The sequence below is a fragment of the Penaeus vannamei genome, chromosome 14 (assembly GCF_042767895.1).
Source record: "Penaeus vannamei isolate JL-2024 chromosome 14, ASM4276789v1, whole genome shotgun sequence".
Taxonomy (NCBI): domain Eukaryota; kingdom Metazoa; phylum Arthropoda; class Malacostraca; order Decapoda; family Penaeidae; genus Penaeus; species Penaeus vannamei.
Genome location: NC_091562.1, coordinates 21,338,540 through 21,351,045, shown reverse-complemented (window position 1 = coordinate 21,351,045; position 12,506 = coordinate 21,338,540). Strand labels below are relative to the sequence as shown.

The window sequence follows — 12,506 nt, the reverse complement described above, 5'->3', positions numbered from 1 at the left end:
CAAAATGCACACTATATGCCAACATTAGCAATAATAAAATATCCAAAAGAATCAAATAAAAATAAATTCACACTATATGCCAACATTAGCAATACTAAAATATCCAATAGAACACAAATGAACTACTAACTTCTTAACATATGCTGTGCAAGGAGGGCATGGTCCTGGATGGCATAGAATATTGCACTTATGATTACACCAGTCAATCTTCCTTCCTCGACCACACACCTCTCCACATGAATGTGGTGTGTCACGTCGGTTCCACTCTGGTTCACGTAATTTGCCACAAAAACAGAGGTAGGCATTTGGAACTTTTGGCGTGGCTGCTTGGCAGGCTGGACACCTCCAGCCAGAGTCTATTGGAATAAAGAGATGATGTTTGAGTAAATCTAATTTCATAATCAAGGAAGAGAAAGAATTAGGCAAAGGAGGTTATATTTTCTACTGCCATGTATATTCATTTTGGAAACATCTTACTACTTATATTCCTGTATTCCTAATTTGATAACTGGGTATTTAATTTACAAGAATGTTATTCAAGAGTTTCTGCTGTTTTATAACATAAATATTTAGCTTTATAATTTTAACTTTTTGTTGGAGCTACACATTAAAGAATAACTTTTCTAATTCCAAACAATGTTCTGTCAATCCATCTCTCACCTCCACTAGAACTTTTTGCCCATTTCTTTATGCATCCTAAATGGAAGCAGTTGTAACAGTTGACACAGGACCATATAGCGTGGTGCTGCTTGATGCGGTCACAACAGACCATGCACTCATACACTCCCTTCATCAGCTGCTCCATGAGTCTGTCTCTCTGGGTCTGCTCATCCTCCTTGCCTGAACTTGTTATGCTGGGTGTTGCCACTGGGCTGCTCTCCTTCTCTGCCTTCTGTTCATTCTTCACTGGTGCAGGGGCACTCTCCCTCCCTGGCCTTTCACTCTGCTCACTGCCTCCCCATAGTTTTCTCCCATTGTCATTTCTGCCTCTGCCCCTGCCTCTTCCTGGCTTTGGACCCTGAGTTGAGGCACTTTCTTCCCTCTCTCCCACCTCTCCATCAAACCCCTGCCCTTCTCCATTGTTGTTCTTACGTCCATTTCTTCCACGGCCAAAGTTCTTCTCTTGCCTAAGAGGCCTTTCTTGATCATTAGGTTGATCATAAACATTACTATAACCTCCATTATAAGTCCTCCCATCCTCAGTTCGAACCTGCCTGTTCTTCCATTCCTTCCCTTGCTTTTCCTCTTCAGAATTGTTTCTCTGCTGTCTCTTGTCAACTCCGCCATGACTGCCACCCCAATCATATCTCCCTCGACCACCTCTAGATCTTCTGTCATTGTTATCCAATTCCTTTGTGGGAGGGTTATCTGTACGGCCAAGACTCATCCTCTGCATAAATGCTGCAGTCTCAGCCAGGGCACTTTCCCTATCCCGTTTCTTCTGGTCCTGGTCATATGCAGCTCCTCGAGGTTCATACCAGGTGTAAGGCATGTTTGGCCCTTGACTCAGCCTGTCTGTACCATAGTTTCGCCTTCCTCCTCTTCTTCCCTTTCCTCCCCTTCCCCGATTCATCCCCTTATTCTTCACACCTCCTTCACTTGCAATTCCATTGATAATACCTTCACAATCATTACCTTGGGGACTGACTTTGGCTTCACCTCCAAAGGCTTCATTTTCAATTGCATTTGGATTCCGGGGTAACTCTTTTGTAAAGTTTCCTACTGTATTCCCTGATTTGTTGTTACCAGAGTAAGTCCTGTTCTGAAAACTTGAGTTATTTTGAGGTGCATTTGCATTGACAACATTTCCAACAGAACCATCACTAGTCACTGGTGCACTTTTACCTATTCCTTTTGAAACATTAACTGTACTACTGCCAGATGCTGCCATTGTTTGACTACCACTTGAAAGCATGCTTTGCCCCACTGGCAAAGACCAATTCTGGTCTGTTTTTCCCGAATTATACCTAACATTTGACTTTGGAGGTGGGCCTCTTCTTACACTATGAGATACAGAATTATACTGCCTTGTATTTGATTGCAAGTCCATCCCTGCCACCTGCGTTGCATTGTTTACGATGTATGTCTGGTAGTTTTCATCACACATCATTCTAGTTCCTGGATTACTAGGTATCACAAAATTACCTTCATACTGCAAGTTCCCTGGATACTGATTCCCCTGCAAGTGGCCATTCCCTTCAAAATGACCATTGCCTTGGAAGTGTGCATTATTCTGGTAGTGATTGTAGCTTGGGTACTGGCTGTTGGCCTGAAACTGGCTATTATTCTGGAACTGGTTATCTCCTTGGTAGTGTCCACTCCCCTGAAACTGGGAATTGTCTTGGCAGAGTACATTACCCTGGAAGTGTGAGATGGGCATCACCCTGGGGTATGACTGAACAAACATGTCTTGGTACCCAGCTTGGAATGGTGGTACCTGCATGGGCTGGTACGTCATGGGTGATGGAAAGTTTGTGCTGTATGCAGAGCCTCTTCCCGGCTGGCTCATTCCTCCGCTGTTCCGGCCAGCTTCTGCCATTCTGCAACTCTGAAAATGAAGGTAGTAACTTTAGGATAGCTTATCTTTTTGCATGGCAAATTACATGTATATAAAAATACAGACAGAGACATTGACAAATACATGTCTTTGCATTCAGAATAAGCTTCATATAATATATTTACATTCAATGATATTTCAAGTTTTCCTTTATTACTTTTTGGATATCCCAAAAAATTTGGCAGCAGCAATAAATATGAAATATTGTCAAATGATTGCCTTAGTCTCCATGCCTTTAGCTTCTTGATGAAGATCAACGTATCTCTACTACACATATTCTGGTAAATTAGAACTTGGACTGGAAGTGTAAAAGCTCTTTCTTGCCAAAAAGTACATGAGAGATGATGGTCTTTGCTGGAGCTTTAGTAGACATAAACTGCAGCAATCAGTATATCACCTGGTAGTGATTACAATGTAGGTCACTAGTGGACATAACATTGTCTTATATTTTCAAACCAAGGCTGAGAATAACAATTACCCCATTAATGCTGGTATATTTTGAAGCCGAAAATAAAAAATTCTGGGCGGCTATAAAATCGGCGGGAGGAGCTTCCCCGGAGTCTGTCCACTTGCCAGCTGCGGCCCGCTGCTGTGTCAGAGCAAAAACCCCTATACAGCGTCACACTGGCGGGATGCCCGGCAATGTTTATTTTTTCAGGTGTCTCATGTGTGGGACACCCGTCGTTATTGGGTTAAGAGAGAATCATATTGAGAGTACTAGCACAGGAGGGGTCGTGTTTGTTGCCACCTGCTACTTTGTCCACAACAACCAAGACATGTACATCCATGCCACCCAGTGGGAAGTGGTTATTAATAAAAAAAGATAAAAATAGGAGAAAATAAGGAACAAAGTCTAATACCTTCTCTAGAAGAATCCTCTATTACACCAGCCTGGCCTGTCTTCAAAGCCACGGGTAACCAACAACAGAATTAATCCGAAGATGACAAGCTCTTTACAAAATTAAGACAAAGAGGTCCATGACCTTCGTGTCCTATCACACATACAAGTTAACAATTTTGCATACCACTCAGGTGGAGGGTGCACCAGCCTCTTATAATAAAGCTTAAAAGGTGAAAGCCATCTGAATGTTAAATAATGGCCAAGTAACTTGCATAATCTATGAAAATCACCAGCCCCTTATTGTGCTTGATCCCACAATCTCCCTTGTGCACCTTCCGCACTCCCCGTCTGCTGAAGCAGGAGGTTCAATTTTGGGCATGTGTTCAAGATTTCTCTTCTGCCATATGGATAACCACATGAACTTGTTACCTCATACACCATAAATTCAGTAAAATAATCAATAAATCTATACGAGCAATCACAGGTCACCATGTATTGGATAATGAATACATATGCAGCCACCTTTAGAAACATAAAATGGAAAATGACATACTTTAATAAGTCAAAAGCACCCTCCCTGATTTTTCCTGCAGCCAAAGCAATAATCTCCGTTTTTGGCCCATTGCCAAACTGTCAAAATGAGCATGACCACAACCACAAATATGCTGAAAAAGAGAAAGAATAAATATGAAACACATAACTTCCCAGAAAATAGACATAATACCGGATTACCTCAACCTTTTCTCTAGCGCCTCTCACACTTCACACGTGATCTACACTGCCACACTCACACCCTTACACACTTATAGGTTCGACCCTGTTGCGCCACGACCTGTAAGAGTGACTAGAGCGAGGAAGAAAAAAGGCTGAGATAGCGAAACCCAGAGGGAAAATAGGCTCAAATCCTTGCACTTTTCTTACCAACTTTCTCGCCCTCTCTAGCTCGCTAAAAGCACTAAGGGCTCTTGCATGGCCACGGTCATCTTGTCTAGCTTGCGGAGGGGATTCCACACACTCACTTTGAAGACTCAAGGTTGAACGGGAGAAGACACAATGACTTTTTTAATCTTTAATGATAATTTCCTCGGCCTCAACACGGGCTGAACGGAGTTGCCAGATGCACGATGTATGATATCCTTGATATGTGTCATTTCTTTCCTATTTCAAATCGTTTTATACTTAATTTTGGAGGTTTTTAGGGCTTTCGTGTTATTTAGATTTGTCTAGTAAAAATAATAACTATCATGGGATATGAGTTAGTTTCATTTTTTTCTATGAAAGGAGGTTTTGGTTTCTTTAATGCGAATGCTTTCATGTGTTTTGAAGCCTTTTTTTCAATGTGTGTTGGTGATTGCTTTATGATGATTCTATAATGAAAATGGTAGAGTCGATTACTAGATGTATAAGGATGGCGTAATGGTTACAGATATCTCGAGTATCATAAATACACGGGGATACAAAATCTAATGAAATATTTGAAAATGTTAATTCTGACAAGTGTAAATCACATCAAACAATCGTTCTAAATCATTTGTCCAATCCTTCCTCTCAGTTGTGCCAATCATGATTAGACAACTGATTTCCTGAAAAATCTTTTACTGGAGACCAAAAACATTCGAAACAAATTTTAATTAAACTACTACGCAAAAGAAAACTTAAAATCATTCAGTAAAATAGCATATGCAAATGATACCAGCCTGAAGTAGATACACTGTGGTAACTTATTCGATGAAAGAGCTTTTGAGATATTTTTGACGCCAACTCGAATGCACAGTGTTTACGGTGTGCATGGAAAGCGTGCTAAGGCTTTATGTTCTCTTCACCCATTCGCCACTCAACTAACAAATTATATGTAAAGATGTGTATGGGGAAAAGGCAAAATCGTAATCAAGATACGCGGGAGACTTAGTATTTTCTGCTATAAGCAGATATTCTCTCATTATAGCGAGAAGACTGCTGTCTAGCTGCTTAATTTTCCGTTTAATCTTGTTTCTCATATTAATAAATTTTCAAAATGTCCGTGGTTATCGAGACGACGATTGGCGACATAACCGTGGATTTGTTCACGGAAGAGAGACCCAGAAGTAGGTGGTTTCAGAATTGTAGTTCTGTATAATATATTTTGTAGGTATGAGATTGGATTGATTAATGACCAGTACCGGTAGCTGGCTTATGGTAACAAATCTGTAGTCAGCAGTTCTAGTAATTTCATATAGTGTAATTTTACACTGTTTCAAAGTTGCTGCCTACCACCAGCTGATTCTACAAGAGAGCTGTGGACTTGCTTTAGTGTCTTAGAAAATTAGAAGACTAATGCTGCGTTCGGAACTCCTTGTCTTGCTCGTCCAGACAACTTGTCCAGAGCCAGCAGGACAAATGGGCTCCATTCGGAACCTCCAAGACCCAGAATGCAACCGGCTCGAATGTAAACATTCACTTTTGTATCATACCAATGTCTTTATTTTACACGCTGCACCAGACTGTAGAGGTTTGTCTGCATGAGAATGCGTTCCCTTTACAGAAAATATTTGGTTAAATTCTGTCTGCGCCAATGTAGTTCTCGGGTAACTTTCCACGCAAGCTTAGTTCTTTTTTAGTTCATCTTCCGCGCATAATATTCCTTTAATCTTTCCGCGCTCTTGTTTCATCATCCATCCACAGATCCATCTGCGCAAATGTACACTAAATGATGTTTTCTGCACATGAAAAAATATAATATTCCCCAAGCAAGAAAAATACTCTACAGTTTGGATGCTGCATAGGTTTTATAACTACTTTGATGCGTATTTAACTTGCCTGCAAGTGACAAACACAAAAAATAAATATATACATATATCCTTTGAGAACATTAATAAAGGGCCATAAAATTACCCATCAATATCTTGTGATTTCCTGCAACTGTCAACGTTTACATATAAAAGCTATTGTGACATCATCTCGTCCTGTTCACCCACCTTCACAGGAGGACCAGCTGGACAAGATGGACAACTTTTAGATATAGTATAAGTTGTAGAGGTTCCGAACAGTCAAAATATCTCGTCCAACTAATCTGGACGAGCAGGACGAGCAGTTTTGGACGCAGCATAAGAGATTAAGGGGACCGTCCCTGAGAATGGCCACCTTTCCCTACTCTATACATCATAAAAAAATATCGGTTAGAGATAACTGATTGATTCTTTTTGCATGCTATAGAGCAAAGAATTGCGCTTCGTTATATATATAAATTTTAACTTTGCTCCCCCATTGGGGGGGGCACCCCCCAAAAAGTTGAAAAAAATCGCTATTTTTTTTGGTATGTCTTCGGTACTTCCCAACTATCAGAGCTCTTTACAGAATATTCCCCCAAAAATGCTAGTGTTAGATCAACTCTAGCCTATAGCCATGTAAAAGGCCGAATTTTGAATTTCCTTTTTTTTTTTGGCGGGGGACAGCTTGACATAGAGAACTATTTTTGAATGCGTTTTTCAGCATTAAAATATTATAATTTTTTGATTAAGGCAAAAATTCAAAAATCGGCCTTTTACATGGCTATGGGACGCCGAGGCTCTAGTGAAAGCAACAAACTGCATTTGGATCGCATGAAAATTACGTGAGTTGGGAAGTACCGAAGCTTCATAAAAAAATAGCCGAGCTACGGCGTTTTGTATTTGGCACCTTGCCAAAGTTCGTTATCTCTGTTATTTTTCTCTGAATCTAATGATATTATATATCAAAAAAACGCTTATTTAGTGTACTTTGCAATGCAATGATTACCAAGACAATAGGAATTTTCATGTTTAATAGGGACGCTATTCTGTAAAGGTATGTCACTTTTTTTTCTTTTTTTTTTTCGTTGTTCATTAAAGTTGATATTTTCGTGTGAAAAGCTTAATAAATGCATTTTACCATAGAGACAACTAATCTAAACCAGATAAAAACCTTTTTTTAAAAAAAATATTTTTTTTATTTTCCATTTTATTTTTTATTTATTTTTTATTTTTGAAGAAATGGGGAACTGTGGATGGCAACATTAGTACAAAATCATTCTAATTATAAAGTCCTGGCATGAATACAACATGGTGGTTCAATTTTGAGAATTTCAAAAGCATATGAATTTAGTACATTGAATTCGAGAACTTACGAAAGTCGTTGAATATTCCCCATGCCTCACACAGGGGGGGGGGGGAGGGGGAGATGGTCACTGGGTGTTTATAATTTTCGAGGAGGATCATATGTACGTGAACGCACGCACATAAAGTTAAAAAGATTAATCATCATCATTTAGTAGGCCTACATTGACTTTCATATCTAAATAATAAAATTTATTAGTTATCCCTCTCATACCCATTTTCTTTGATAATTGTCAATATTAACAGATTGCAAGGGAGAACAAGTGTAAAGTTTATGATTAGCCATTTGCACCCATTATCTTTACTAAGAAGTGCATAAAATCATGCAGATGCCTATGTGTTGTGGGATATTTGCCAATTTATGGTGCCTAAGACTTACGGTAACGTCTAAACATATTCATTTTTATCGGGAACGCACGAAACGGATGCGATAGCTTTTTGAACACCAGACGAAGACTACGCATACAACCGAGCTCAAAATTCCATATAGTTTTTATTTCAGAGCAGGTATTACTGAGTACTATCATCTTCAACATGAAATAATCTGTATCTCGCTTATACATCCGAAGTTTAAAAATCCGACATTTAGGTAACATTCGTATTGAATTGGTCTTTACAACGGTAACTACCAATTTCAAATCAATTCAAACTGCCCCCTGCTGTGATGTACCGACCGTTGAGCGAAATGTAACGGAAATATTTCAATCCTTCCTTATAAGGCTATTTTTAAACATTAGTGCTTCGTATGTGATATACGTATATATTACCACGTAAACTAAAACATATTACCAGGGAGTCTCGATCAAAGCATATTTCGTGTGTAAAAGGACACAAAACATACATTTTTTTTTAGATATATTTCACAAAATATTTCGTCATAAATCACGGTGATATAATTTTTTCCTGATATTGGTATAAAAGTGTTCCTTGAACATTCACGAACTCATATCTATGCGCAATGTCATAATTAAATGCCTTATGCACGATTGCCGCAAGCAAAAGTCCACATAGGTGTACCTGGGCGCTCAATAGCGACGTACCTCTCCGGGTGCTGAGGGACTCGCACGCCGGCTGCAAGACAACGAGCCATAGCAGGCGGTTAATACTCGTTTGGTAGTTTCCTCATCCATGTACCTATACTATACGCTAACTATCTTAATTTAACCCCCTCCTCCCCCCTCTCTCAGGGACGGTCCCCTTAAGTCCCCAATTCCACATCACAAAATCTATTCAACAAGTTGCTGTGTGCCCAGTCACAACACCCCAGAAAAATATTGTCTTCAGTTTTGCATGCACACCGCAAGATAGAAGGGATTCTCAAGAGTACCAAGAGGAGTTATATGATTAGTGCTTACCTTGTTCTTTTTTCCTTTATTTGTGGTGTTACCATTTATGTCTGCAGATTATTTCTTGCAGTGTCGACTGTGACATTTTGTCCTGTACAAGAATATTATCTTCGGTTTGCGTTCGTGCATCCATACCATAAACATTAACATTCTGATCTTTAATAATGTATATGTTGTAAAGAACAAGTTCAGTTTTAAGAGATAGGATTTTTTTCCCTACTTAGTGTAGACCTTTCCAATAGTAATGAAAAATAATCAATGGATTGCTTATGATGTTACCTGGCCATTTATAGTTTTAGTCAGCAGCAACCAGAAGCTTCAATAATGTAGACTATGGAAATTGTTAGGTAAAGTTGAAAGAATATACACTAATAATCATTATGTTAAAAAACTAAATACTAAAGTAAATACATAGAATGTGTATAAGGCTCGGTACCTATAATCAATTGTGAAAGGAGGGACTTGTACTCCCTTCTGCCATGGCAGAACCTAATCAATCAACCAGGTATTTATAAAAGAAATTATCACAAGCTTCCACTTTGCAAGAGTATGTCACTACACAAGGACATATTTATTCATATTGCTGTGTCTTACTCAGTAGAAGTGTCAAAGACACCAAAGATTCTGTCATGACACTAGTTCACAAAGGGAGTCTGGGCAGAATTGGATCTCATGCCATCTTTACCTATCATTAATGTTACACTAAGATCTTTACAGACTTTCAGTTCACATTCTGGACCTTAGTGGATTCCATACCTGGAGTCTATATCTATTCATATTTGTCTGATTTGTATGATAATTATATTCAGTTTTTTTTTTTCTTTTTATTATTATTATTATTATTATTTCCCTATTTGTCACCTATTATCTTCCTAGATATCAGGGCCATTAGTCAGCAGCCATTAATGAAAATTACTAAAACTCAATACACATCATAGGGTGTCCAACAATACTGATTTCATATGTATTAGGATTATTATTTGGTAGATTTAATTCATAGATTTTGAAAAATAAACATTACTGCCTTGTGCAGCAACCAAATGTAGTTCCTCAAGTTACTGTGATTTTTGAGCTCTGTCGCAAGCCAAGAAACCTCTACCATATACATTCTGGTAAGATTGAGCTTCTTTATCCTGGCAAATTGTTGTTAAATGGAACCAGTCCATACTCAATCCTGCCATCATTAAGGCCCTATCACACTAGCATTTTTTCTGTCAATTTCTTTCTCTGCAAGGATCATCTACAAACTGAACGCCTCCCAGACCAAGATGGTTATGACCGTTTCCATCTGAATAATTTCCGTGTTGATCTTGTGCTATTAATAAATTAGATAAGATGAGTGAAAGTAAACATAAGCTAATATTTTAGAACTTTCATATATACAATATACATCATCATATTTCTTTAAAATAATGTAATATGTATGGGAATATTTGTGTGATTCTCGGGACCTTACTCCGATAGCGTCATATTTGTTTACATGATTTTCATACAAAGTTCATTCAGAAAAGAAAAAAATTGACAGAAAAAGTGCTAAAGTGATAAGGCCTTTAGAGGTTTCTTGACTTTTTTTTACATGGTGTCAGGTGATGTAGTACTTTTTTGGACAAGCACCCAATACCCAAATGTTATTAAAAATGGTATATGAATAAATGTATTTTAAAAACATTAAAATGAAGGTATAGATACAAAAGATATCCTTCTGCAACACTTGCTTTTTAGCATTAACAAGATATTTATTGTTCTAGAATGATGTACCAGAGAAAATGCAGAGCCTTGTATGTATACAGGATGGCAAAGAAACTATTCAAAAGGCTTTAGTAAAGAAGTGGAAAAGTTAGAAGATAAAACAACTTTTGCTATCCTTTTCCCTCACTGTGTACCGCATACCTCAGAATGTGACAGTGTTCATAGGACATAAAGACAATAGACCCATGATAATCTTTTGCCATCGGTAATAACTATACCTAATTATGATGACCCATATATCTTCCTTGAAAGGTTAACTTTAATTTTCTTATTTTCAGCATGCCTGAACTTCCTTAAGCTGTGTAAGATGAAATACTACAACTTACATTTGATCTACAGTGTGGAACGAAATTTTATAGCACAGACAGGAGACCCATCAGCAAGTGGACATGGAGGTATGACTCTTGTTTTTTTTTTTTTGTTTATTGAAAATTGCTTTTGTGCTTATTTACAACTTGGATGTCTATTGATATCTGAATTCTTTAGTAAATATTTCATTTCACAAGATTCTAGTTTCTTTAGAGGACCAGAGTCAGTTACGTGTATATAGTAATATGCATTATGAAAAAAGTTATAGTTTTCCTTGCATGCCCTATGTATTTATTTGTATCTATTTTCTTATTTATTTATTTATTTGTATATTTTTATAAAATGTTCATTAAACTAATCATCAACTTTACATATTTATTTGATGAACAAATTGGACACTATTGCTTTTACCATGTCTCATGTAGTATGCACACGTGCCGTAGAAACCAAGTGTCATATTTCTTCCTTTATGGATGAATCCCAGTATTTCATATACTTTACAAAGGCTTTTATACAGTTTTATACGACTTAATTTTTTTTGGAAAAAAAGTCTTTCCTTTCATTTCTAATATTATTATTTATAATATAATAATAAAAGTAACTAGCATTATCATTAGATGTTAACCCATCAGCGACGGGTAAAAATTTTGTCAAGTTTACGTATACACCGGCTTGTTGGCGCGCACTGGCAGTTTCCCCTGTTTGCGCTCGGCTCGATCGGTAGTTTGCGAGCGACATATAGTACCTAAAAGCTTTTATTTTTCTAAAATTTATAAAAAAAATTTAAATTTTGAAGGTTTACCTTCACTTTAGGTGCCATTGCCTAAAATCTTTACCATATAAATGAAGCCGCTACTAGTGGAGAAAAACAACCTCCGTCCGACGAGCCAGTAGCGCGGGAATGGGCATGGCATGATGCCCCCGGCGTTTGTTCCACAACAGCCATGGCATGTACGTACATGACACCCGGTGCCAATGGGTTAAACCAATTGGTGATGAGTTTGTGCATTCTGCTGTAGTTTTGTTTGGTCGTGTTTGTTTACATTTAGATGGCTTCACAAGCACTTAGTCACCAAGAAGATGGTTATTAGACCTACCTAACCTCGCTTGTTTACAGTTTCCCTCAAATTTCGATGGAAAAAAAATTATATCTGATAGTATCATCATTATTACTGATATTATCATCTTTATAAACATTACTATTATTACATTTAACAATAATAACAATGATGACAATGATAAAAACAAGAACAATAAATAATTAAAACTTTTCAAGTTGCCTTACCAAATTGATTCTTTGGTTTCTAAGCACTTGTGGAGCCATCAGTCTGTAAACAAATTTATACATCAACATCACAGTAGACAGAACATGTATATATGCCCTACTAACATTTTGATAAAGATAATAAGAGAAATAGAAATAAACACTTTTAGCACGAAAAATTCAAAGATCAAGTAAGTCTCAAACTCCTTGGTGGCTAAGGTCTCATGAAGCCATCTATGTGTAAACAAAATTATTCAAACTAAACCACACTAGACAACCCAGTGCCAGTGGGTTAAGAACATCAATACTATTTGAGCATACTATTTATCAA

The 12,506-nt window shown here is 37.6% G+C and overlaps 2 protein-coding genes across 6 annotated transcripts in view; one reads left to right on the top strand and one right to left on the bottom strand.

Moving 5' to 3' along the window:
- Nucleotides 1–130: 130 nt before the first annotated feature.
- On the bottom strand, nucleotides 131–4,873 carry LOC113822652 (protein shuttle craft; the record flags this gene model as incomplete). Its single annotated transcript, XM_027375184.2, is given in 3 exon segments — nucleotides 131–356; nucleotides 661–2,548; nucleotides 4,320–4,873. Coding segments are annotated over 2 exon segments (2,105 nt in total), but the record flags the coding sequence as incomplete, so codon positions are not given.
- A 275-nt stretch (nucleotides 4,874–5,148) lies between these two features.
- LOC138864020 (peptidyl-prolyl cis-trans isomerase-like 4) overlaps nucleotides 5,149–12,506 on the top strand; it is a 7,840-nt gene continuing 482 nt past the window's right edge. The window contains exons 1-3 of one of the 5 annotated variants that reach the window (XM_070129812.1): nucleotides 5,149–5,482; nucleotides 10,881–10,997; nucleotides 11,761–11,945. In XM_070129812.1, the coding sequence (XP_069985913.1) occupies nucleotides 5,413–5,482; nucleotides 10,881–10,997; nucleotides 11,761–11,930 (357 nt within the window). In that variant the 5' untranslated portion in view covers nucleotides 5,149–5,412 and the 3' untranslated portion in view covers nucleotides 11,931–11,945. The other 4 variants (XR_011399050.1, XR_011399051.1, XM_070129810.1 and 1 more) reach the window with 4 other exon arrangements.